Source organism: Phocoena phocoena, chromosome 4, assembly GCF_963924675.1.
Source record: "Phocoena phocoena chromosome 4, mPhoPho1.1, whole genome shotgun sequence".
Taxonomy (NCBI): domain Eukaryota; kingdom Metazoa; phylum Chordata; class Mammalia; order Artiodactyla; family Phocoenidae; genus Phocoena; species Phocoena phocoena.
Window position 1 is genome coordinate 18,857,695 of NC_089222.1, and position 25,334 is coordinate 18,883,028.

The 25,334-nt window shown below is 37.5% G+C and overlaps 1 protein-coding gene across 2 annotated transcripts in view; it reads left to right on the forward strand.

Annotated features, from left to right (window-relative positions):
* The window catches only part of PPP2R3A (protein phosphatase 2 regulatory subunit B''alpha), a 165,253-nt gene that overhangs the window by 71,322 nt on the left and 68,597 nt on the right, over nt 1-25,334 (forward strand). For both annotated transcript variants that reach the window (XM_065876145.1, XM_065876146.1), the window contains exons 5-7: nt 3,835-3,909; nt 11,726-11,812; nt 15,681-15,837. In XM_065876145.1, coding sequence (XP_065732217.1) covers nt 3,835-3,909; nt 11,726-11,812; nt 15,681-15,837 — 319 coding nt within the window. The remainder of the gene's footprint in view (nt 1-3,834; nt 3,910-11,725; nt 11,813-15,680; nt 15,838-25,334) is intronic.

A 25,334-nucleotide genomic window follows, 5' to 3' on the forward strand; every position in this document is an offset into this window, starting at 1 on the left:
AGGATCATACACCATGATCAAGTGGGGTTTATCGCAGGAATGCAAGAATTCTTCAATATATGCACATCAATCAATGTGACACAGCATATTAACAAATTGAAGAACAAAAACCATATGATCATCCCAATAAAGTCAGAAAAAGCTTTTGACAAAATTCAACACCCATTTATGATAAAAATCCTCCAGAGTGTAGGCATAGAGGGAACTTATCTCAACATATTGAAGGTCATATATGACATACCCACAGCCAGCATCATCCTCAATGGTGAAAAACTGAAAGCATTTCCTCTAAGATCAGGAACAAGACAAGGGTGCCCACTCTCACCACTGTTATTCAACATAGTTTTGGAAGTTTTAGCCACAGCAATCAGAGAAGAAAAAGAAATAAAAGGAATCCAAATTGGAAAAGAAGAAGTAAAGCTGTCATTGTTTTCAGATGACATGATACTATACATAGAGAATGCTACCAGAAAACCAGTAGAGCTAATCAATGAATTTGGTAAAGTAGCAGGATACAAAATTAATGCACAGAAATCTCTTGCATTCCTATACACTAATGATGAAAAATTTGAAAGAGAAATTAAGGAAACACTCCCATTTACCATTGCAACAAAAAGAATAAAATACCCAGGAATAAACCAACCTAAGGAGACAAAAGACCTATATGCAGAAGCTATAAGACACTGAAGAAAGAAATTAAAGATAATAGAAACAGATGGAGAGGTATACCATGTTCTTGGACTGGAAGAATCAACATTGTGAAAATGACTATACTACCCAAAGCAATCTACAGATTCAGTGCAATCCCTATCAAACTACCAATGGTATTTTTCACAGAACTAGAACAAAAAATTTTACAATTTGTATGGAAACACAAAAGACCCCGAATAGCCAAAGCAATCCTTACAAAGAAAAACAGAGCTGGAGGTATCAGGCTCTCTGACTTCAGACTATACTACAAAGCTACAGTAATCAAGACAGTATGATACTGGCACAAAAACAGAAATATAGATCAATGGAACAGGATAGAAAGCCCAGAGACAAATCCACGCACATATTATCGCCTTATTTTTGATACAGGAGGCCACAATATACAGTGGAGAAAAGATAGCTTCTTCAGTAAGTAGTCCTGGACAGCCACATGTAAAAGAATGAAATTAGAACACTCCCTAACACCATACACAAAAATAAACTCAAAATGGATTAAAGACATAAATGTGGGACTTCCCTGGTTGCGCAGTGGTTGAGAGTCCACCAGCCAATGCAGGGGACACAGGTTCATGCCCCAGTCCAGGAGGATAGCACATGCCACGGAGCGGCTGGGCCCGTGACCCATGGCCGCTGAGCCTGTGTGTCCGGAGCCTGTGCTCCACAACCGGAGAGGCCACAACAGTGAGAGGCCCGCATACCGCAAAAAAAAAAAAAAAAAAAAAAAAACCTACACTGAGGTATCACCTCACACCAGTCAGAATGGCCTTCATCAAAAAATCTACAAATAATAAATGCTGGAGAGGGTGTGGAAAAAAGGGAACCCTCTTGCATTGTTGTTGGGAATGTAGATTGATACAGCCACTACGGAGAACAATATGGAGGTTCCTTGAAAAGCTAAAAATTGAGCTACCATACGACCCAGCAATCCCACTACTGGGCATATACCCTGAGAAAACCATAATTCAAAAAGAGTCATGTACCACAATGTTCATTTTAGCACTGTTTACAATAGCCAGGACATGGAAGCAACCTAAGTGTCCATCAACAGCTGAATGGATAAAGATGATGTGACACATATATACAATGGAATATTACTCAGCCATAAAGAGTAATGACACTGAGGTATTTGTAGTGAGGTGGATGGACCTAGAGTCTGTCATACAGGCTGAAGTAAGTCATAAAGAGAAAAACAAATACCATATGCTAACACATATATATGGAATCTTAAAAAAATGGTTATGGAGAACCTAGGGGCAGGACAGGAATAAAGATGCAGATGTAGTGGATGAACTTGAGGACACGGGGAGGGGGAAGGGTAAGCTGGGACGAAGTGAGAGGGTGGCATGGACTTATATATACTACCAAATGTAAAGTAGATAGCTAGTGGGAAGCAGACTCATAGCACAGGGAGATCAGCTCGGTGCTTTGTGACCACCTAGAGGGGTGGGATAGGGAGGGTGGGAGGAAGATGCAAGAGGGAAGAGATATGGGGATATATGTTTATGTGTAGCTGGTTCATTTTGTTATAAAGCAGAAACTAACACACCATTGTAAAGCAATTATACTCCAATAAAGATGTTTAATAAATAAATAAATAAGGTAAACACCACTATATAAATGCCACAGTCAGTTTCCATCAATGGCTGCTGAAATCTGTGGGCACAAGTTTTCAGAGAAACAGGATATTAGCAGTGTCTTAAAGTATCTCCCGCATGATATTTATCATTTATTAAGGGGTAATAATAAATTTATGGTGGCAACCCAGCAGATACCACTTTAACCAAGTGTGTTCTAAAATTAACACAAGTTGTAAAACATATCAGCATCACATACTCCTTGTAAGACTGAAAAGGACACAACATCACTTCTGTGGTATACCCATTAAAAGTGTGTAACGTTAATGATGAGGAAATACCAGACAATGCCACATTGAGAGACATTCTACAGAAAAACTAACCAGAACTCATAAAGTGTCAGAATCATGAAATAAAAGGAAAGACTGAAGAACTGCCACAGATTGGGAGAGACCAATGAGACACAAGAACTAATGCAGTTAGGATCCTGGAACAGAAAAAACGGATTAGGGGAAAAGCTGGAAATTTTTGAATAAGGTCTGTAGTTTAGCATTACATCAATGTTCATTTCCTAGTTTTGATAATTGTACTATGGTTTGTAAGTTGTTACCATTATGGGAAGCTGGGAGAAATATGTAGGAAATCTCTCTATAAAATTTTTGCAATTTTCTGTAAGTCTAAAATTATTTTCAAATAAAATTTAAAGAAATAGTAAGGTCCATTGGTTTTAGACTGTATGGGTAGGTATGAATAGCTAACTGCTCTGAAGAAACAAAGGAAAGAGATATAACTGATGTCTGTCCATTCATGACTAGCCAATTAATAGATTATATCTATGTTAGCATTGCTGTTGCCTCTGGTTATTAAATTAACAGTAATTATCTCCATTAGGTTCTCTAGGCTCATTCAAAGTGCTTTTAAAACCTAATTAGAAAATAAAAACAGTATTTCAAGGATTTAATATTCTAATAGTCTTCCATGAGAACAAAATATCAGATTTTAAAATAAATAAAATCCTAAATTGGAAAACACATTTGTCAACACAGTTATTTTGATGAACATTAGCTGGTTCATAGAACTTAACATAGATTTAAAGCTATTTGGCTACAAGGCTATTTTTTTCCCAAAAAATTTCCCATGTCTGTAGTTTGAGAAAGAATCGTTCTAGTGGGCTTGTGTCTATCATCCTTTCTGTGTAAATTTCACTTAGCAATCCCTACCAAGATCTGTGGGATGAATTTCCTGGACATGCATGTTAGAATTACAGTATGTACCTGTAAGACATTTGATTCATAAATCACCAAATATAGCTAACTTAAAATTTTAACTTTTTATTGACATATACTGTTCAAAAACAAACATAAGTATGCTTGTGAAATATTTGAATTTAATAAAGTACTAATTAAATTTTAAGTACATTGTTCAATATTCTGAAACAGCGAGTTTGCTCAACTGGCAAGTATTCTACAAGAGGGAAAAAAATTCTGTAGGTGTCTTGGGGATTTTTTGGGTATGTTTGTTAATTTAGTTTGGTTTTGTTCTTTTTCAGGATGTGGTAGATACACATCCTGGCCTCACGTTCCTGAAAGATGCTCCAGAATTCCACTCCCGCTACATCACCACGGTAGGCCGAGTCCCTTTTTGTCTTAATATAACTCTGTAAGTCTCCTTTTTGTCATTATCTAGTATCCAGGCTTTCAGATCTTTATGCAAAATGGGCTATAATGATTATTTTAAGTGGAAGGAAGTAAAATTGAATTAGTTATTTCTATCTATTTGCCTTCTTATATGTGTCCAGCGCTTAAGAGGTCTCTTGTATATAAAATTTAAGTGATATGCTCATTCGGTCTGGTATTATGAGGTATACCTTTTGCTGTATCATTAATATTGATACCCAGTTGATCTTTAGCATTTGCAAATAATACTGAAAAGAATTTTCAACATCCTTTTCCAAAAAAAGATGTATCTATAGTGCCTCAAAGTTAGAACTGAAATGATAATGAAAAATAGATTGTATGTAATCAGAAAACAAATCATGTAAGAATTTAAAATAACATGATCACAATCTCCTATTTTGTGGGGTGTTCTCATCCCATGTTTCTCATACACAGCCTCATTTGGTCAGTCACAGGCAGGGCATGCAGTATGAGTGAGAGCACACAGGCCTACAGCTCATACTGCAGCCACACCAGGCATTCTCTGCCCTAGCTTCCAGATTATCTTTGGAAGAACTCCACAGCTGAACCAACCTCAGGGCACACCTCACATTCACAGCCATACCCGGGGGAGATGATCCCTGCCTCTGGTAAATAGAACAGTCTCCTCTGAGGAAGGCCCTCTCATTCTTAGGGCACTTTTTGTTGGCTACGAATTTGTTGGTTTCTGTTGAGTTACAGAATACTACCATTCTTTTTCTACTGTAGGAACTTCATTATTTGCTTTTACATTGATTCTCTTCTGTCATAAAACTTTATAAGACTTTATTTGAACCATAAGGTGTCACTGTCATCCAAGAGTATCTCAGAAGTTATTTTTGCCTGTTAACCACAACACTCTACTAAACTACCTCCACTACAATCACCCTGGCCCAGCCACTCATCCTTGTGTTTCACATAGATTCCTTCTAATTGGTCTCCCTACTTACACCCTCATTGCCCTACAGTCTAGTCTCCACAAAGCAGAGTTATCCTTTGAAAATATAAGTCAGACCATGTCACTCCTCTGCTCAGACCCTCCAGTGTTTCCCCATCTCATCACTCTGCTTCAGCAACAACGGCCTGCCTCCTCTCTGTTCCTGGAACAGAGCAAACCTGCTTCTGCCTCAGGTGCTTTGTTCTTACTCTTTCCTCTGCCTGGAATGCTCTTCCTACAGATTTCCACATGACTCACTCCCTCACTTCATCCAGATGTGTGCTCAGACATACCCTTCTTAGTGAGACCTTCCCTGATCACCCTCTGCCTTCTTCACCCTTCTTCTGCCTGTCCCCTTCCTCTACACTTCTGTTCCTTTGTTCTGCTTTATTTTCCTTCTTAGCGCCTATATCACTGATACGTAAATTTTTTGTTTATTGTCCATCTCCTTCTCTATAACATAAACTCCATGAGAGGAGGGACTTTGTCTATATTTAGATGTTGCTATATCTCCAATACCTAGAATAGTGCCTGGCACATAATAGATACACAGTAAGTATTTATTGAGTGAATAAGTGAAGTTATTCATGCTTAAGAATTCTATACATAACCCTGGTTTCAATTCCAATAGGAATTATTGGGTTCTGATTGCTGACTGTTCTATAAACTAAGGATGTATTAATAGTATATTAGAATCTCAAGAATTAGAAAAGATCTTAAAGATAATCTAGACCAACCTTCTACCAATTCAGAGAATGCTGTCTACAGAGCAACCTTTTATTGGGATTTGTTCTTAGAAAAGATATTAAAGAACAGAATTATAAAAGAGATAAATTTTCCTTCTATACACTTTCTAGTTTGGTATTTATTGAAGTATGATCGCTGGACCTATGATGGTCTATAGTCATCTAGCAAGTGGCCCCCAGGAAGTTTTAGGAAGAGTGCAAAGCCATGAAACCATTTTGTTCACATATAATTCACATTTTCTGAGAAATGCTAGTATGTTAGTCGTTGAACAAAAAGAACTACATAGGTCAATTAACAGGATCCAATTAATTATTGCTGCTGACATATTTGCGTGACATTTGCATATTATTGTTTACATTTCTTAAATTTATGCTTTATTGTTAGTATTATGCTGCTTTATCCCCAGTTCACAAAAATGAATCCAGTATAGCTGATTCACTTTGTTGTAAGCAGAAACTAATACAACTTTGTAAATCAACTATACTCCAATAAAAATTTTTTTTAAAATGAATCCATTGCTCAGTAGTAGTCATTAAAGTGTAAAATACTTGTGAAATAATGATAATGGGGCAACTCAAAACATCATAACGTAAGTAGTAAATAAGATCTAACTGAGAATACAGAATGTGAATCTGTATATCCTGAGATAAGTGTACCTACTGTTGTGATAATCTCATACTACCCTCCAAAACAGAAAGATGCAAATGAAAAGCATCACACTGAATACCTAGAAACAATTTTATTGGACTGGTTATCTGTTCTACCCAGTGCCTTTTCTATTATGAAATTTGGTCAGATAATGACATGAAGTCATTGAAAGTTTTAGGTTATTTCAGAGTACAGTGAATTTTTCTATAAAAAAATAAAAAATAAGCTTTCTAGTATGAAATTAATTAATTTTGTTGCTAATGGCATAGAAGTAACCAAATTAGAGAAGTGTCATTCTCTACCCTGCTCATGGCAAAGATAACAGTATTTCCAAGAAACTTACAAAGATCAGCCTCAGAATTAATGACAGATATCTCAAAAAAAGCAAAATTAATTTATCATATGACCCTGTTGAATATATACTCTCAGTGGCATACAGTATAGGACAATTAACATATTTTGTTTGCATGGTAGAGTTATTCAGTTATTTCACTTTACAGTTGGAAGAAACTGCTTACACAGTGTATGACTCAAGTATTAGCTTATGTGTGGCACATATACAATGAAGAAAATTTGGGCAACTTTTATTTTCCATTTATCACTGAAAACCTATGCTACAGGAAAAGACTTTTTATTTGTTTGTTTAGTTAAGTATTTTGTCAGCTGTTTTAGAATGGAAAGGCAGAACACCAAATTTACATACAGCAAAAAAGGACATCACTACCTAAATAAGAGCAGAGTCACTCCACGTTCTCCTTTATTTCCAGAGAAGAGTTGGCAAGTGAGAAATAAGCCTCTTGATATCGAATGAAAATGAGAATTGGAAATACCAGCAAATTGTAGCCCTTGAGTTTGCAGGTTTGCATACTATGCAAAGAAATTGCCAGTGAATAAGGCTCTGCTTATCCTTACTGGCATATGCTGACTTTTGAGGAAAGAGGTACTCATGTGAGGTTTTAAAATTAGTGATAATATTGAAAATAACTTTTTGTGATATTGGTGCTGGCAGTAAAGATATTTCTGTGGCTTGCTCAGATGGTGTCTTAGTGGTGTATTCAGTGTCTTGATTGGCCTGAATCTATCACTCCAGGCTGAAATGTCAGGATTTTCATTGTTAAGGACAAGGTAGTGATATTTCCTAAAATGGCTAAACTGGTGGAAACTGCTCATCACTAATAGCTTAACTCTTTCCCCTTGAGAACGTTTTCTTTTGACAGAGAAAGAAATCATTTTTATTAGATAGTTTTGTTTAAGTCCAAGTTCTGCAGGAGACCATGAAGAAATACTTTTCAGAGCCATAGTGACTAGAGTGGATCAGGAACCCATTCACACACACACACACACACACACACACACACACCGCCTAATAGAAGAGCCAGGCTTCCAGCATTGAGTTGTTCATCTGCATTAAAGTCATCTACAAAGAGCAATCTCTCTGTAATTTCTGTGTCTGCATTTAATCTGCTTATCAAAAACTCTGACAGAACCACCAAACACATACTTCTATTCCTGGTGACCTCTAATTGTGAATTAGAGTTTTCCACTTCAATAGATATAAAGAAAAAGAAAGGAGACTGACTTACAATTCAAATTGTCAAGTTGACTAGAGATTCCTTGGTGAAAAATTATCAAATTTCATTTCTCTCACTGATAGTAAACAGTTTTTCTTACTATTATTAATTTTTACTTTTTTTTATATTTTTAAATTTTTGATTAATTTCTTTTTAAAAACCTAAAACTGGTAGACCAAAAAAGTTAGGGGGGAAAAAAAACAACTGTAATTAATGTAGAACCAGCAGTTACATACTCTCACCACTAGATGGTGCCCCTACCTCGATAAGCTAAAATGCTGAATCAGTTGTGTGGAAACCAATAAATGTGCTGATGTAAGGGGCCACTGAATAAGGAGATTTTGGGCTATGGAAAAATGGAATACAGGTACATTTTATTACAGTATGAGACAAGTAGGTTAGCAGAGGCTAAAAATAGGAAATTACTTAACATTCAAAATGTTTATGAATTTTAAAAATTCTGTCAAAAGAACAAAAGATGAAGAAAAGAATAAAATAAAAATAAATACAGATTAAAGTTTTATAATTTTAAGTGTTATATAGTACCTCCATAAGTAATATAAAATATTTGAGGGGTATATATATACAAAATTTAGATAGACAGGAAACTTAGACTTTAAGATAAATTTACATTCAAAATCAAGAAATAAGGACAAAAATCTAATAATGTGCAACAAAGAAAAGTTTGGTGTAATAATATGTATTGAAATTGACTTTAACTTGAGAGAGAAGACGTGGAACTATGATAAAAGATATTCTTAATTTTTATTTTCATATATATAATTTCTGGCCTAAAATCCTCCATCTTTTTTATAGGAACTTTTGTGAAGCTAGTGCTAAAAATACAGTGTTGAATAAAATACTTTCTCTTCCCTGAAGCACCTCACTCAGAGTCTGAGTGACTGGGGCCAGTAGAGAAGTTGTAGACACCAGCTAGTCCCAGCTCCCACCTAACACGGGAATCCTGTGAGCTTCTGCCTAAATAATTGTGGTGAGAAGAAACCTCACTACTTCATACAACCCATTGCTTCATAAGGCTAATGTTAGGAAACTCTTGTTTACATTGAAGCATTTCTAACCAGTAAGGGCATTTCTATCCAGTAATTCTAGTAGTTCCAGTTCTATTTCTACCCTCTGATGCAGTACAAAACAAATCAACTTCTTCTTCCACCTGATAACCATTCAGATCATGGTCACATCTATACTGTGGTCTTATTTATTCCTCAAGAGTAAACACAACTACATTAGTAGTCTCTTTCACAATAATTTTGTATACAGTTCCCTGTTTTATATTTTCTGTACATCTTATATGCAATCTATCTATAAATCATAGACAACAGTACTGATTTTATGTAAAATATTAATTAGAGAACTTTCCTAGGTTAGTATCCATCTGCTATTCAAAACTTTGGATAGAGTTATTCAATTAGCTATGAATCCAACCCATATGTCTCTATCACAAATATAACATGGAAGTCTTTGTTACACAGCTTTCCAATCTCATTAATTTATCAAGCAATTTTCCAAAGAAGATATACAGATAGCCAACAGGTACATGAAAAGATGTTCAACATTACTAATCAGGGAAATTCAGATCAAAACTAAAGTGAGATATCACCTCACACTTGTTAGAATGGCTATCATCAAAAAGACAAGAAATAACAAGGATGTGGAAAAAAAGGAACTCATGTGCATTCTTGGTGGGAATGTAAATTGGTGCAGCCAAAGGAGGTTCCTCAAAAAAACTAAAATAGAATTACTGTATGATCCAGCAATTCCGCTTCTGGGTATTTATCCAAAGGAAATGGAAACAGTAACTTGAAAAGATACATGCACCCCTGTGTTACTGTGTCATTATTTATAATAGCCAATAAATGGAAACAACCTAAGTGTTCATCCACAGATGAATGGATAAAGAAGATGTGGAATACAATGGAATATTGCTCAGCCATAAGAAAAGAGTGGAATCCTGCCATTTGCAACACCATGGATGGACCTTGAGGGCATTATGCTAAGTGAAATAAGTCAGAGAAAGACAAATACTGTATGATATAAATCTTAAAAAAAAAAAAAAAAAGAACGCTCACAAACACAGAGAACAGATTGGGAGCTGCCAGAGGCAGGAGGTGGGGAGAAGGCAAAATGGGTGAAGGGAATCAAAAGGTATAAACTTCCAGTTGTAAAATAAATTAGTCATGGGGATGTAATTTACAGCATGGTGACTATAGTTCATAATACTGTACTAAATATTTGAAAGTTACCAAGAAAGTAAATCTTAAAAGTGCTCATCACAAGAAAGAAAAATTCTGTAACCGTGGAAATGGATGTTCACTAGACTTATTGTGGCGATTATTTCACAATATATACAAATATCAAATCATTATGTTGTACACCTAAAACTAATATAATGTATGTTAATTATACCTCAGTTTTTTAAATTATCATGCAGTTATTGACCACCTGATGATATAGGCAGAGCAACATATCAGGCACTGGGATGCAAGTGAAAAGAGATCAGGTTCCTTAGAATTTGGAGGTGATGACAATCAGGTGGACCTGTGTTGAGAATATAACCACAGGATGAATGAAGGAGACTCAGGTGACATCAGGAGCACAGAAGACTGCTTGACCCAAGTGCCTGTGCTGGGGCTTCCTATGGAGTTGGTAACTGAGCTAGATGCTGAAGGGTCGGGAGGAGTTAGCACTGGTAGCGAGATGGGGTGAGGTGTGCCGGGCAGCACAAGTCTGGACCTTCATCCTGAGGCTACTTTTTTCCTGTTATTTTTGGGAATCACTCTCTTTGATAAGGAATCCAGAAACAGAATAGTGGTTTGGTTCCTCATTAGGCCTACTCTTAGGCTAGATGTCCAAATGTCTTCTCTTTTTGTTCTTCTTGCACTAAAATAGCCTAAAAAGGGGATCTAACCTCTTCTATGATAAAAACCACCAAGGATACAGGATTTCCATATCATTAGATAATCAAAACTAAAGCCAAAGTACCAAAAAAGCTGCTTAATTGCTCTTCTCACCCTTGCTTCCTTTCGAAGAAGAAAAGAAAAAAAAGAAAAAACCCTAATAGGTCAAGTGCAAATTAAATGGGTGGGAATAACCCCAGGTAAAAGTGTTAAGAATGCTCTGTGGCCTCCTACCTCCAGGATTGCAGCCTGTCTTCCTTCTCCAGTCCTCCCCTACACAACAGCACATACATCCTCCATTTCAGACACCTTTGCCACCCATCCTCCTTCTCTCCCATCTTGTCCAGGGTCTTCTCCAGAGTTTCACCTTTGTTAAACTTATTAAAACACTAGTTAGTAACAAAACTGTTCATGCCTAAATAAGGACTCGGGATATAAACTATCCCAGATGTATCTGAGTTTCCAGAGAGAGTTCAGAAGTCTTCAAAACTCCAATGGATAAGGCTATAATAACCAAAATATGCCCTCTTGAATCATACCATGTTGGCAGCCATTCTTCTGACCCAGTAATTAATTGTTAAGCCACCCCAGTGCAGATTTCCCACCTCATATGCCTTCCAGAAACATCTAGCCTAATAAGCACTACTTGAATCCCTATATGAGAGGTAAAAATGAAAGTGACATGTAGGCACCTGGGAAATGCCGACTTGTGAGCAAAGAATTTTTTTATTAGAATTATAAGGGCAGATGCAAACTATATGGATGTAGACTTTTTTAATATAGTATTAATTTTTACTAGAAATTACACTTGATATAATCAAAAGGCCAAAACTTAGCTTGGTTCAAAGAATGTTCAAAAGATGGCCTTTGATAAAGTAATAGATATCTTTAATGTTTTTATTTGGTTTTGTTTTCCTTTTGGAACCAGGTTATTCAGAGAATATTCTACACAGTCAACAGATCTTGGAGTGGAAAAATTACTGCAACAGAGATAAGAAAAAGCAACTTTTTGCAAGTATGCCTCTCATTGAAATTCATATATAAGGAGCAATTTAAATAATAATCTTACTTCATTTAACAAATATTTGAGTGCTTATTGTGTGCAAAGCCCTGTCACTACTTTCAGTTGTTAAGCAGTTATCAGATACCTGGAATGTGTTGGGGGAACAAAGATGAATAACAAGAAATTTTTGCATCAGGGCATGCACTGTGGAGCAAAAGAGAAAAGGGCACAGACAGCCACACCTGACTTGAAAAATTCCACAGAAATGTATCATAAACATGCAGTGAAGGCTTCACAGTAGGACTGGCATGTGATCTTGACCTTAGAGATATCAGGAGTTTACCAAGATAAAGAAATCAAAAGAAAAGGGGATTCCAGATAGAGGAAGCAGCATAAACAAAGGCCCAGAAGCATGAAAGTGGCCCGTTCAGGAACTGCAGAACAGTCTTAAGTGGCCACAGGCTCCAAGGAGAGTGACCAGTGATGAGGCCTGAGGGGTGAGACAGGGCCAGGTTGGGAAGGGCCTTGCAAAAGAAATGGAGGAATTTCAACTTGTTCCTTTTAGCAGTGACTCTTTATCCATCTCCTGCTAGAGAAAAATACTAAAAATTCCTTTTAAGAAAGAATGCATTTCATTCAATTATTTTATTTATTTTACCAAATGAGAAAGTATTGACCACTAGTGGGAGCCTTTAACCGAGGCAATCTTCATGCCTGATTGTTCAAGCTCTTCTATTAACCTAAAAAAAGTAGAATTGGTCACACTTGAAAGAAAATGAAATATTTTACTTTAAGTAAATCATACTAAATGAAGCTTAAGCAAATAATACAACCTTATTTACACTCTGTTTTTCCCATCTTCATCTGGGACAGACAAAGTAATGAAGACTTGGCAAAATTAGCAATCCATAATAAATATGCAAACACCTTTTATTCTAATAAATGAAAAGTCATCATCACGGTCATTATTAATATTTACTGAACACCTGGTGTCTGCCTGGGCTCTCAAGAGGTAATGTGGTATGGGTTGAGATGGCAAGAATTCCATTAAAAAGGCCTTACACCTTAAGAATGATAGGGGCTTCCCTGGTGCCACAGTGGTTAAGAATCTGCCTGCCAATGCAGGGGACACGGGTTTGACCCCTGGTCCGGGAGAATCCCACATGCCGCAGAGCAACTAAGCCTGTGCGTCACAACTACTGAGCCTGCTCTCTAGAGCCCCGTGAGCCACAACTACTGAAGCCCGCATGCCTAAAGCCTGTGCTCCACAGCAAGAGAAGCTCACACACTGCAACAAAGAGTAGCCCCCACTACCCACAACTAGAGAAAGCCCACGGGCAGCAACAAAGACCCAATGCAGCCAAAAATAAATTAATTTTTTAAAAATGATAATAATCCCTCACATTCCTGAAGCACATTAGAGTTTTATATTTCTAGATCATTATTATAATCCATATTTTTTTTACTGATGGTAAAATTCATATGGTTGAATGACTTGGATAAGATCACACAGCAAAATAAGTGGTTGAACTGGAAATAGAACTCAAGTGTTCTACTTCCCTCTATTTTCTTCCCTACCCCTCTCCTTAGTCTTCCTCTTAGTACATGAAGGTATGCTCATAAAATATTCAAATAACATAAACGTATATAGAATAATAAGCAGAGGTCACTATCTCTTCACCCTGCCATTTCACTCCCTTTACCAGAGGGAACCCATGTTATCTGTGGTTTTATTCCTCTGTATATGTGTGTGTGTGTGTGTGTGTGTGTGTGTGTGGAGTATATATTGTATGTGTGGAGTATATAGTTTTGTTCTGTGTGGCTGCTTTTTTGAATTATTTTTAATATGTGAGACCATACTTATTACTCTGTTAACTTTTTTTAACTTAACAGTATGTCTTGATGTTTTTTCATTTCCATTCATATAAATCTATCTCATTCTTTTAACTATTGCGTAATCTGGCATGGCTGTACTGTAATTACATACTTCTCTACTGAAGATGTTCAGTTCACTTTCATTATCTCCCTATTACAATAATGCAGTGAACATCCTTATACTTTCCTCTTGTGTGTATATGAGTAAGAATTTCTCTAAAATAGAGTACTGGAGGGAAAATACTGGATCAAATAGCATGTGCATTTTTTTTTTTTTTTTTTTTTTTTTTGCGGTATGTGGGCCTCTCACTCTTGTGGCCTCTCCCATTGCAGAGCACAGGCTCCGGACACGCAGGCTCAGTGGCCATGGCTCACGGCATGTGGGATCTTCCCGGACCGGGGCACGAACCCATGTCCCCTGAATCGGCAGGCGGAGTCTCAACCACTGCACCACCCGGGAAGCCCGGCATGTGCATTTTTAATTTGATACATCCTGCCAAGTTACCCTACTAAACTCCTGCACTAGTTCATACTTAAATTTACATACTCACCAACAGCAGAAGTTATTCATTTTTTTCATTTTATGACAGTCCAGTAGATGAAAATAAGAGCTCCCTGCTTCTCAAGATATTTGTTTTATTGTACATATTCTGTGTGTACATTTATACACATTAAAGAGCATCTTATAAAAAAAACATTACAAGCAAGTTTGGAAAACAGAAGAAAAAGCATATTTTACCACCCTAATAAAACTAATATTCTTGTATATGTTCGTCTAATCTCATTCATATGCATATTTGGATTTTAGAATTTAATATAGTTCTTAATGTGTACAATCTTATATCCTGTATTTTACACTTACCATGTCATGATTTTCCTTTGTTTCTATATAGACTTTATAATTTTTACTGGCTGCAAAATCTTTCATTGAGTGGCTTTTACCATAATTTGGAATTCAAGGTGAAAAACATTATAAGAAAGATGACTATTTCGTAATACAAGAGTATTACTTTGATAAAAATTATTTTCTAAAATGTAAATACTGGAATTCCATTTTATTTTCTTTTGAAGATTTAGCTAGTACATGTTTTAACCTTGCTTTTAAATTTTAATTCAGACTTCTCTCTTAATGGACAGCATATACCTAGATCTGCTTTTGGGGTTTGGGTTTTATTCTCAATCTGAAAATCTTTTAATAGGGAGATTTAACTCATTTACCTTTGTTGTGACTGTTGATATATCTGGTCTTATTTCTGTCGTCTCACTTTGTTTTTTCTATTTCCTAAGTTTCCTTATGGTTTATCTTTTTTCTGACTCTTTCTAAAAACATCTTCATTTATCTGCCCATTTATATGATAATTTGGCTTATTATAAGAATTCTGGGCTCAAAAATTACTGTTTCTGGTGTTTTCCCTAGGGGCACACAGTGAGTCAGGGGAGACCCAGGCTTATTTCCAGCTCAGGGCCCTGCAGCTCTACCCTCCATGCCTTCTATGCCAGGCTACCCCACACTATCACAATGGTATAAATAAGTCACCTTTATGGTAAACTTGATGCCATTACAAAACCAAACCCTGCATGTGGATGCCCACTCTTCATAATAGAATAGATAGAAGATCAGTCTTTTAACTTTGAAAAGTTAAAAGTAATGTGAGTTTATGGCCATGTAATTAAAAGTCTGTTGTCTGATTGTTCTGTGCTTGCTAGTCTGGGGACCTCTGATAGGCTGCAGTCCCCTTGGTGATAGCTCTTCCCTTTCCCTGCTTTTAAATCCTCCGTAGCATCTAAGTCTTTGCTAAGAATATTACGGAGCATGTAAATGCTTATAGGTTGATCAATTGATTAAAAGGTAGGATGAGATTGCCTACTAAATTTCCTGGTTTGGTACCAAAACCAAAATTTTTAATTCAGTTTAGAGTAAAAATTAACTGGGATCTATATAATGGCCAAATCTGGGTCTTCATATTTTTAAAATAAATTAATCCTTCTATTCATACCATTTCAGACTCTAGCACTTTTGGAAGAAGAGGAAGATATAAACCAAATCACAGATTATTTCTCCTATGAACACTTCTATGTTATTTATTGTAAATTCTGGGAACTAGATAGTGATCATGACCTCTACATCAGCCAGGCCGATCTGTCTCGATACAATGACCAGGGTGAGTGTTTCTATGGATGTTGACTTTACTATTTTGAAGAAGGCAAGAGTTAAATTGTGCTCATTCATTATGGGGAATTCCCATTTCTTAAATCCTGTATCTAATCAAGTCCTCTTGAAAGGGCCAAGAATTTTTAAGTAGAAATGAGTGAAGGTACTAATTTTTTATTTAGAAACCAGATTTAGGAGAAGGGGTTTGGAGGTAAGTAAGAAATTAGAGTCTTAGTTTTGATGAATGGGTGAGTCTTTATAGTGATGCTTATTTTCTGATGATGAACTGAATAAGAACCACATCTATGTAAAGTTTATTTGAAAGAGAATGTATATACACCTTTATAAATTCTCATTTTACAGTATTTATAAACAACCAAGGATGAAAATGATGTTTCTAACTTGCCAGTGTTTTCAAGGATTCATAAAACCTTTACTGGAATTTAGTTCTAGAAAAGGTATTTTCTCTGCAGGTGAATTTTGTGTGCTTTCTTTTGTCAGAAAACAAAAAATTACATATTACATGATATTACCCTTCTTACTTCATTTTGATCAGTAGTAAACTTAGAACCTGTTTCCTGCTGATTTAATATTCTTAACCAAGCACCAAGATACATTGATTCATTATTCTCTCATAAGATTGTCCCTGTTCTGTTCTTAAATGTCTTCTCAGATACTGTGGATTTTTTTAATAAGCCCTTAGCCTTTTAGATATAGCAAAGTACAAATCTTAAATAAATACTTTGAATTTTGCTTCTGATATTTGGTATATCTGTGACTAGTAGTATACATCTTAAGAAAAGGTTCATTCTGGGCTTCCCTGGTGGCGCAGAGGTTGAGAGTCCGCCTGCCGATGCAGGGGACGCGGGTTCGTGCCCCAGTCCGGGAAGATCCCACATCCCACATCCCACATGCCACAGAGTGGCTGGGCCCGTGAGCCATGGCCGCTGAGCGTGCGCGTCCGGAGCCTGTGCTCCACAACGGGAGAGGCCACAACAGTGAGAGGCCCGCGTACCGCAAAAAAAAAAAAAAAAGAAAAGGTTCATTCTATATGTCAGTTTCCAGAGAACTTTCCATTTTAGCTCACAAAACTCAGGTGCCAACCAGGCATCAAGAGGAAATACTAAATTGTACTTATTTGATAAACAAGCATTTTAGTATTGTATTCTTCCTTCAAGTACAGATGTACCTCGTTTTATTATACTTTGCTTTATTGAATTTTGCAGATAGAGCATTTTTTACAAATTGAATGTTTGGGGCAGCCCTGCATTGAGCAAGTCAATCGGTGCCATTTTTCCAGCAGTATTTGTTCACTTCATGTCTCTGTGTCATATTTTGGTAATTCTCACAATATTTCAAAACGTTTTCATTATTGTTATATTTTTTATGGTGATCTGTGATCAGTGATCTTTGATGTTACTATTGTAATAGTTTTGGGGGACCATGAACCACACCTGTATGATAGCAAGCTTAATTGATAACTGTTGTTTGTGTCGGGCCTCCATATTCCCTGAGACACAACAATATTGAAATTAGGCAAATTAATAGCCCTACAGTGGCCTCTAAGTGTCCAAGTAAAAGGGAGAGTGGCACATCTCTCACTTTAAATCAAAAGCTAGAAAGCTTAGAGGGGAAGGCACGTTGAAAGCCAGGACAGGCTGAAAGCTAGGCCTCTTGTGCCAACAGTTAGCCAAGTAGTGAATGAATGTGAAGGAAAAGCTCTCAAAGGAAATTAAAAGTGCTATTCCAGTGAACACATGAAAAAGAAAGTGAAACTGGAAATTCCCTGGCTGTCTAGTGGTTAGGACTTGGTGCTTTCACTGCACAGGTTCAATCCCTGGTTGGGGAAATAAGATCCCACAAGCTGCATGATGTGGTTAAGAAAAAAAAAAAAAAAGTGAAACAGCCTTGTTTGCTGATACGTAGAAAGTTTTAATAGTCTGGATAGAAAACCACACCAGCTACAACATTCCTTTAAGCCAGAGCCTAATCCAGAGCAAGGCCCTAACTCTCTTCAATTCTGTGAAGGCTGAGAGAGGTAAGGGAGCTTCAGGAGAAAAGTTTGAAACTAGCAGAGGTTGGTTCATGAGGTTTAAGGAAAGAAGCCATCTCTATAATATGAAAGTACATGGTGAAGCAGCAAGTTATCCAGAAGATCTAGCTAAGATAATGAAGGTGGCTACACTAAACATCAGATTTTCAATGTAGATGAAACAGCTTTCTATTGGAAGCAAAAGCCATCTAGGACTTTCATAGCTAGAGAGGAGAAGTCAGTGCCTGGCTTCAGAGCATCAAAGGACAGGCTGACTCTCTTGTTAGGGGCTAATGCAATGCAGGTGGTGACTAAGTTGAAGCCAGCTCTCACTTACCATTCCAAAAATCCTACAGCCCTTAAGAATTATGCTAAATCTCTTCTGCCTGTGCTTTACAAATGGAACAACAAACCGTGGATGAGAGCACATCTCATTACAACATGGTTTTCTAAATATTTTAAGCCCACTGTCGAGACCTACTGCTCAGGAAAAAAAGATTCTTTTCAAAATATGACCCTGATTGGAGAGGACTGGCGGCGTGAACACAGCCTGAAGGGGTTAGTGCACCACGGCTAGCCGGGAGGGAGTCCGGGAAAAAGTCTGGACCTGCAGAAGAGGCAAGAGACTTTTTCTTGCCTCTTTGTTTCCTGGTGCACGAGGAGAGGGGATTAAGAGCGCTGCTTAAAGGAGCTCCAGGGACAGGCGCGAGCCGCGACTAAAAGCGCGGACCCCAGAGATGGGCATGAGATGCTAAGGCTGCTGCTGCCGCTACCAAGAAGCCTGTGTGCGAACCCAGGTCACTCTCCACACCTCCTTCCGGGGAGCCTGTGCAGCCCGCCACTGCCAGGGTCCCGGGATCCAGGGACAACTTCCCCAGGAGAACGCACGGCGCGCCTCAGGCTGGTGCAATGTCCTGCCGGCCTCTGACACCGCAGGCTCGCCCAGCATCCACACTCCACCCTCCCCCCGGCCTGAGTGAGCCAGAGCCCCCGAATCAAGCGGCTCCTTTAACCCCGTCCTGTCTCAGCGAAGAACAGATGCACTCTGGCAACCTGCACGCCAAGGCAGGGCCATATCCAAAGCTGCCCCGGGAGCTGTGTGAACAAAGAAGAAAAAGGGAAATCTCTCCCAGCAGCCTCAGGAGCAGCGGATTAAATCTACACAATCAACATGATGTACCCTGCATCTGTGGAATACCTGAATAGACAATGATTCATCCCAAATTGAGGAGGTGGACTTTGAGAGCAAGAGTTATTATTTTTTCCCCTTTTCCTCTTTTTTTGAGTGTGTGTGTGTATGCTTCTGTGTGAGATTTTGTCTGTATAGCTTTGCTTTCACCATTTGTCCTAGGTCCATTTTTTTTTTTTACTATTTAAAAAATTTTTTTCTTAATTGTTATTTTATTTTAATAATTTTACTTTATTTTACCTTATTTTATTTTATTTTATTTTATGCTCTTTCTTTCTTTCTACTTTTTCTCCCGTTTATTCTGAGCCATGTGGATGAAAGGCTCTTGGTGCTACAGCCAGGAGTCACTGCTGTGCCTCTGAGGTGGGAGAGCCAACTTCAGGACACTGGTCCACAAGAGACCTCCCAGCTCCATGTAATATCAAATGGCGAAAATCTCCCAGAGATCTCCATCTCAACACCAACACCCAGCTACACTCAACGACCATCAGGCTACAGTGCTGGAAACCCTATGCCAAACAACTAGCAAAACAGGAATACAACCCCAACCATTAGCAGAGAAGCTGCCTAAAATGATAATAAGTCCACAGACACCCCAAAACACACCACCAGACGTGGACCTGCCCACCAGAAAGACAAGATCCAGCCTCATTCACCAGAACACAGGCACTAGTCCCCTCCACCAGGAAGCCTACACAACCCACTGAACCAACTTTAGCCACTGGGGACAGACACCAAACAGAACAGGAACTACGAACCTGCAGCCTGCAAAAAGGAGGCCCCAAACACAGTAAGATAAGCAAAGTGAGAAGACAGAAAAACACACAGCAGATGGAGGAAGATAAAAACCAACCAGACCTAACAAATGAAGAAGAAATAGGCAGTCTACCTGAAAAAGAATTCAGAATAATGATAGTAAAGATGATCCAAAATCTTGGAAGTAGAATAGAGAAAATGCAAGAAACATTTAACAAGGACCTAGAAGAACTAAAAATGAAAAAAGCAATGATGAACAACCCAATAAATAAAATGAAAAATACTCTAGATGGGATCAATAGCAGAATAACTGAGGCAGAAGAACGGATAAGTGACCTGGAAGATAAAATAGTGGAAATAACTACTGCAGAGCAGAATAAAGAAAAAAAAAATGAAAAGAACTGGGGACAGTCTCAGAGACCTCTGGGACAACATTAAACACACCAACATTCAAATTATAGGGGTTCCAGAAGAAGAAGAGAAAAAGAAAGGGACTGAGAAAATATTTGAAGAGATTATAGTTAAAAACTTCCCTAACATGGGAAAGGAAATAGTTAATCAAGTCCAGGAAGCACAGAGAGTCCCATACAGGATAAATCCAAGGAGAAACATGCCAAGACACATGTTAATCAAACTGCCAAAAATTGAATACAATGAAAACATATTAAAAGCAGCAAGGGAAAAATAACACACAAGGGAATCCCCATAAAGTTAACAGCTGATCTTTCAGCAGAAACTCTGCAAGCCAGAAGGGACTGGCAGGACATATTTAAAGTGATGAAGGAGAAAAACCTGCAACCAAGATTACTCTACCCAGCAAGGATCTCATTCAGATTTGATGGAGAAATTAAAACCTTCACAGACAAGCAAAAGCTGAGAGAGTTCAGCAACACCAGACTAGCTTTACAACAAATGCTAAAGGATCTTCTCTAGGCAAGAAACACAAGAGAAGGAAAAGACCTAAAATGACAGACCCAAAACAATTTAAAAAATGGGAATAGAACATACATGTTGATAATTACCTTAAATGTAAATGGATTAAATGCTCCCACTGAAAGACACAGACTGGCTGAATGGATACAAAAACAAGACCCATATATATGCTGTTTACAAGAGACCCACTTCATACCTAGAGACACGTACAGACAAAGTGAGGGGATGGAAAAATATATTCCATGCAAATAGAAACCAAAAGAAAGCTGGAGTAGCAATTCTCATATCAGACAAAAGAGACTTTAAAATAAAGACTATTAGAAGAGATAAAGAAGGACACTACATAATGATCAAGGGATCGATCCAAGAAGAAGATAAAACAATTGTAAATATTTATGCACCTAACATAGGAGCACACCAATACATAAGGCAAATACTAACAGCCATAAAAGGGGAAATCAACAGTAACACATTCATAGTAAGGGACTTTAACACCCCACTTTCACCAATGGACAGATCATCCAAAATGAAAATACATAAGGAAACACATGCTTTAAATTATACATTTAAAAAGATGGACTTAATTATATTTATAGGACATTCCATCCAAAAACAACAGAATACACATTTTTCTCAAGTGCTCATGGAACATTACCCAGGATAGATCATATCTTGGGTCACAAATCAAGCCTTGGTAAATTTAAGAAAATTTAAATTGTATCAAGTATGTTTTCTGACCACAACGCTGTGAGACTAGATATCAATTACAGGAAAAGATCTGTAAAAAATACAAACACATGGAGGCTAAACAATACAGTACTTAATAACGAAGTGATCACTGAAGAAATCAAAGAGGAAACCAAAAAACACCTAGAAACAAATGACAATGGAGACACGATGACCCAAAACCTATGGGATGCAGCAAAAGCAGTTCTAAGAGGGAAGTATATAGCAATACAATCCTACCTTAAGAAACAGGAAACATCTCAAATAAACAACCTAACCTTGCACCTAAAGCAATTAGAGAAAGAAGAACAAAAATACCCCAAAGTTAGCAGAAGAAAAAAAATCATAAAGATCAGATCAGAAATAAATGAAAAAGAAATGAAGGAAATGATAGCAAAGATCAATAAAACTGAAAGCTGGTTCTTTGAGAAGATAAACAAAATTGATAAACCATTAGCCAGACTCATCAAGAAAAAAAGGGAGAAGACTCAAATCAATAGAATTAGAATTGGAAAAGGAGAAGTAACAACTGACACTGCAGAAATACAAAAGATCATGAGAGATTACTACAAGCAACTCTATGCCAATGAAATGGACAACCTGGAAGAAAAGGACAAATTCTTAGAAATGAACAACTTGCCAAGACTGAATCAGGAAGAAATAGAAGATATGAACAGACAAATCACAAGCACTGAAATTGAAACTGTGATTAAAAACCTTCCAACAAACAAAAGCCCAGGACCAGATGGCTTCACAGGCAAATTCTATCAAACATTTAGAGAAGAGCTAACACCTATCCTTCTCAAACTCTTCCAAAATATAGCAGAGGGAGGAACACTTCCAAACTCATTCTACGAGGCCATCATCACCCTGATACCAAAACCAGACAAGGATGTCACAAAGAAAGAAAACTACAGGCCAATATCACTGATGAACATAGATGCAAAAATCCTCAACAGAATACTAGCAAACAGAATCCAACAGCACATTAAAAGGATCATACACCATGATCAAGTGGGGTTTATTCCAGGCATGCAAGGATTCTTAAATATACGCAAATCAATCAATGTGATACACCATATTAACAAATTGAAGGAGAAAAACCATATGGTCATCGCAATAGATGCAGAGAAAGCTTTCGACAAAATTTAACACCCATTTATGATAAAAACCCTGCAGAAAGTAGGCATAGAGGGAACTTTCCTCAACATAATAAAGGCCATATATGAGAAACCCACAGCCAACATCGTCCTCAGTGCTGAAAACCTGAAAGCATTTCCACTAAGATCAGGAACAAGACAAGGTTGCCCACTCTCACCACTCTTATTCAACACAGTTTTGGAAGTTTTAGCCACAGCAATTAGAGAAGAAAAGGAAATAAGAGAATCTAAATCGGAAAAGAAGAAGTAAAGCTGTCACTGTTTGCAGATGACATGATACTCTACATAGAGAATCCTAAAGATGCTACCAAGAAACTATTAGAGCTAATCAATGAATTTGGTAAAGTAGCAGGATACAAAATTAATGAACAGAAATCTCTTGCATTCCTATACACTAATGATGAAAAATCTGAAAGTGTAATCAAGAAAACACTCCCATTTACCATTGCAACAAAAAGAATACAATATCTAGGAATAAACCTACTTAAGGAGACAAAAGACCTGTATGCAGAAAATTATAAGACACTGATGAAAGAAATTAAGGATGATACAAATAGATGGAGAGATATACCATGTTCTTGGATTGGAAGAATCAACATTGTGCAAATGACTCTACTACCCAAAGCAATCTACAGATTCAATGCAATCCCTATCGAACTACCAATGGCATTTTTCACAGAACTAGAACAAAAAATTTCACAATTTGTATGGAAACACAAAAGACCGCGAATAACCAAAGCAATTTTGAGAACGAATAACGGAGCTGGAGGAATCAGGCTCCCTGGCTTCAGACTATACTACAAAGCTATAGTAATCAAAACAGTATGGCACTGGCACAAAAACAGAAATATAGATCAATGGAACAGGATAGAAAGTCCAGAGATAAACCAACGCACATATGGTCTCCTTATCTTTGATAAAGGAGGCAGGAATGTACAGTGAAGAAAGGACAGCCTCTTCAAAAAATGGTGCTGGGAAAACTTGACAGGTACATGTAAAAGTATGAGATTAGATCACTCCCTAACACCATACACAAAAATAAGCTCAAAATGGATTAAAGACATAAGTGTAAGGCCAGAAACTATCAAACTCTTAGAGGAAATTATAGGCAGAACACTCTATGACATAAATCACAGCAAGATCCTTTTTGACCCACCTCCTAGAGAAATGGAAATAAAAACGAGAATAAACAAATGGGATCTAATGAAACTTCAAAGCTTTTGCACAGCAAAGGAAACCATAAACAAGACCAAAAGACAACCCTCAGAATGGGAGAAAATTTTTGCAAATGAAGCAGTTGACAAAGGATTAATCTCCAAAATTTACAGCCAGCTCATGCAGCTCAATAACAAAAAAACAAACAACCCAATCCAAAAATGGGCAGAAGACCTAAATAGACATTTCTCCAAAGAAGATATACAGACTGCCAACAAACACATGAAAGAATGCTCAACATCATTAATCATTAGAGAAATGCAAATCAAAACTACAATGAGATATTATCTCACACCAGTCAGAATGGCCATCATCAAAAAATCTAGAAACAATAAATGCTGGAGAGGGTGTGGAGAAAAGGGAACACTCTTGCACTGTTGGTGGGAATGTGAATTGGTTCAGCCACTATGGAGAACAGTATGGAGGTTCCTTAAAAAACTACAAATAGAACTACCATATGACCCAGCAATCCCACTACTGGGCATATACCCTGAGATAACTATAATTCAAAAAGAGTCATGTACCAAAATATTCATTGCAGCTCTATTTACAATAGCTAGGAGATGGAAACAACCTCAGTGTCCATCAACAGATGAATGGATAAAGAAGATGTGGCACATATATACAATGGAATATTACTCAGCCATAAAAAGAAACGAAATTGAGCTATTTGTAATGAGGTGGATGGACCTAGAGTCTGTCATACAGAGTGAAGTAAGTCAGAAAGAGAAAGGCAAATACCATATGCTAACACATATATATGGAATTTAAGGGGAAAAAATGTCATGAAGAACCTAGGGGTAAGACAGCAATAAAGACACACACCTAGTAGAGAATGGACTTGAGGACATGGGGAGGGGGAAGTGTAGTCTGTGACAAAGTGAGAGAGTGTCATGGACATATATATACACTACCAAACGTAAAATAGATAGCTAGTGGGAAGCAGCCGCATAGCACAGGGAGATCAGCTAGGTGGTGTGTGACCACCTAGAGGGGTGGGATAGGGAGGGTGGGAGGGAGGGAGACGCAAGAGGGAAGAGATATGGGAACATATGTATAGCTGATTCACTTTGTTATAAAGCAGAAACTAACACACCATTGTAAAGCAATTATACTCCAATAAAGATGTGGAAAAAAAAATGACCCTAATTGACAATGCATCTGATCACCCAAGAGCTCTGATGGAGATGTACAATGAGATTAATGTTGTTTACATGCCTGCTGACACAAGATCCATTCTGCAGCCCCATGGATCAAAGAGTAGTTTCAACTTTCAAGTCTTACTCAAGAAATACATTTCATAAGACTATAGCTACCATAAGTAATGATTCCTTTGATGGATCTGGGCAAAGTCCACTGAAAACGTACTGTAAAGGATCACCACTCTAGATGCCGTTAAGAACATTCATGATTCATGCGAAGAGGTCAAAATATCAAAATGAACAGGAGTTTGGAAGAAGTTGATTCCAGTCCTCATGGATGTCTTTGAGGGGTTC